Here is a 2,500-nt window from a genome sequence, read left to right on the forward strand (position 1 = left end):
ATAAAGACACCCTAGTATAAAGACACCCTAATATAAAGACACCCTAATATAAAGACACCCTAATATAAAGACACCCTGGTATAAAGACACACTAAAAACACCCTAATATAAAGACACCCTAATATAAAGACACCCTAGTATAAAGACACCCTGGTACAAAGACACCCTAATATAAAGACACCCTGGTACAAAGACACCATAATATAAATACAACCTAATATAAAGACACCCTAATATAAAGACACCCTAATATAAAGACACCCTAATATAAAGACACCCTAATATAAAGACACCCTAGTATAAAGACACCCTAATATACAGACACCCTAATATAAAGACACACTAATATACAGACACCCTAATATAAAGACACACTAATATAAAGACACCCTAGCCATGATCACACAAGAACAGGAAACCAACTGCCAGCAACCTGAGTGTGATTGGTTATCAAACACAAGAGAGTGCACATGATTGGCCAAAATAAAAAAGATAGTGCAGTATCTATGCTACGTGTGTCTTATTACTCACAGATGATGTAGTAGTCTTGTCCTCTGAAGAACTCCAGGCCCCACAGGTTGGGGCTGAACTCCTGAAACTTCAGGGTGAACTTGACGTCCTGGTCAGGCTTCACACAGTTGAGCAGTGGCGTGTCAGCCTTGGTGATGGTGCAGCTCTCCAGCTGCTCCCTGGGAACCATGTGGATCTTGTAATACTCCACCCCATCAGCTACTCCGTCCACACGTGGGCAGACAATGTCCAACTTATCCCCTATCTGAGGGTACAACACCAAGCCCTGTCCTGGCACGAATCTGGAGAGAGAGGTTGGGGAAGAGAGGAGAGGGGGAAGAGAGAGAAGAGGGGAGGAGAGGGGGGAGGGAGAGAAGAGGGGAGGAGAGGAGAGGGGGGAGAGTGAGAAGAGGGGAGGAGAGGAGAGGAAAGAAGAGGGGAGGAGAGGAGAGGAGAGGGGAAGAGAGAGGAGAGGAGAGGAGAGGAGAGGAGAGGAGAGGAGAGGAGAGGAGAGGAGAGGAGAGGAGAGGAGAGGAGAGGAGAGGAGAGGAGAGGAGAGGACAGGAGAGGACAGGAGAGGGGGGGGAGGGGAGAGGAGAGGAGGGGAGGGGAGAGGGGGAGAGGAGAGGAGAGGGAGAGGAGAGGAGAGGAGAGGAGAGAGAGGAGAGGAGAGGAGAGGAGAGGAGAGGAGAGGAGAGGAGAGGAGAGGGAGAGGAGAGGAGAGGAGAGGAGAGGAGAGGAGAGGAGAGGAGAGGAGAGGAGGAGAGGAGAGGAGAGGAGAGGACAGGAGGGAGAGGAGAGGGGGAGGGAGAGGAGGGAGGGGAGAGGGGGAGGGAGAGGGAGAGGGAGAGGAGAGGAGAGGAGAGGAGAGGAGAGGAGAGGAGAGGAGAGGAGAGGAGAGGAGAGGAGAGGAGAGGAGAGGAGAGGAGAGGAGAGAGAACCAGTTAGATACGTTCAACATCTCATTCATTGTCAGATGACATCTCATTCATTGTCAGATGACATCTCATTCATTGTCAGATGACATCTCATTCATTAGGTATTCAGTATTTGTGCAACGTGAAGAAATGTTCTCCTCCCCCAAAAAAAGACAAACGTCAATTTAATTATTGACGAGTTAATTACTAATTAGCTTCATCAATCGGGGCGATGATGAATGGTAATGCCGCTATATAGCGGATGTTTTGGCAGAAGTGGCCACAATATTTCAGGACAAAGTCAAAGAAGTGTTTAACACCAACCTGGCTGTGAAGTAAAGGAATACTGAGGTAACTCCTTTATACTGAGGTAACTCCTTTATACTGAGGTAACTCCTTTATACTGAGGTAACTCCTTTATACTGAGGTAACTCCTTTATACTGAGGTAACTCCTTTATACTGAGGTAACTCCTTTATACTGAGGTAACTCCTTTATACTGAAGTAACTCCTTTATACTGAGGTAACTCCTTTATACTGAGGTAACTCCTTTATCCTGAGGTAACTCCTTTAAACTGAGGTAACTCCTTTATACTGCCAGGGACACTTTTATTTGATGTATTTTACCATGTAGGTTGACTGAGAACACGTTCTAATTTACAGCAACAGCCTGGGGAATAGTTACAGGGGAGCAGAGGGGGGATGAATGAGCCAATTGGGAACTGGGGATAATTAGTTGGCCATGATGGTATGAGGGACAGCTTGGGAATTTAGCCAGGACACCGGGGTTAACACCCCTACTAAGTGTCATGGGAAATGTAAATACCGTAAGAGAGTCAGGACACCCGTTTAACATCCCTTCTGAAAGACAGCACCCTTACACAGGGCAGTGTCCCCAATCACTGCCCTGGGGCATTGGGATATTTTTTAGACCAGAGGAATGAGTGCCTCCTCGTGGCCCTCCAACACCACTTCCAGCAGCATCTGGTCTCCCATCCAGGGACTGACCAGGACCCTGACCAAGCCAGCAGTGGGATGCAGGGTGGTATGCTGCTGGCTGCAACACGGCCCCAG

General features: G+C 48.0%; 1 protein-coding gene across 48 annotated transcripts in view; it reads right to left on the reverse strand.

Annotated features, from left to right (window-relative positions):
* The window catches only part of LOC118376180 (ephrin-B2a-like), a 44,742-nt gene that overhangs the window by 24,157 nt on the left and 18,085 nt on the right, over positions 1–2,500 (reverse strand). For all 48 annotated transcript variants that reach the window (XM_052492811.1, XM_052492810.1, XM_052492809.1 and 45 more), the window contains exon 2: positions 532–812. In XM_052492811.1, the coding sequence (XP_052348771.1) occupies positions 532–812 (281 nt within the window). The remainder of the gene's footprint in view (positions 1–531; positions 813–2,500) is intronic.

The sequence above is a fragment of the Oncorhynchus keta genome, chromosome 34, assembly GCF_023373465.1.
Source record: "Oncorhynchus keta strain PuntledgeMale-10-30-2019 chromosome 34, Oket_V2, whole genome shotgun sequence".
Taxonomy (NCBI): Eukaryota; Metazoa; Chordata; class Actinopteri; order Salmoniformes; family Salmonidae; genus Oncorhynchus; species Oncorhynchus keta.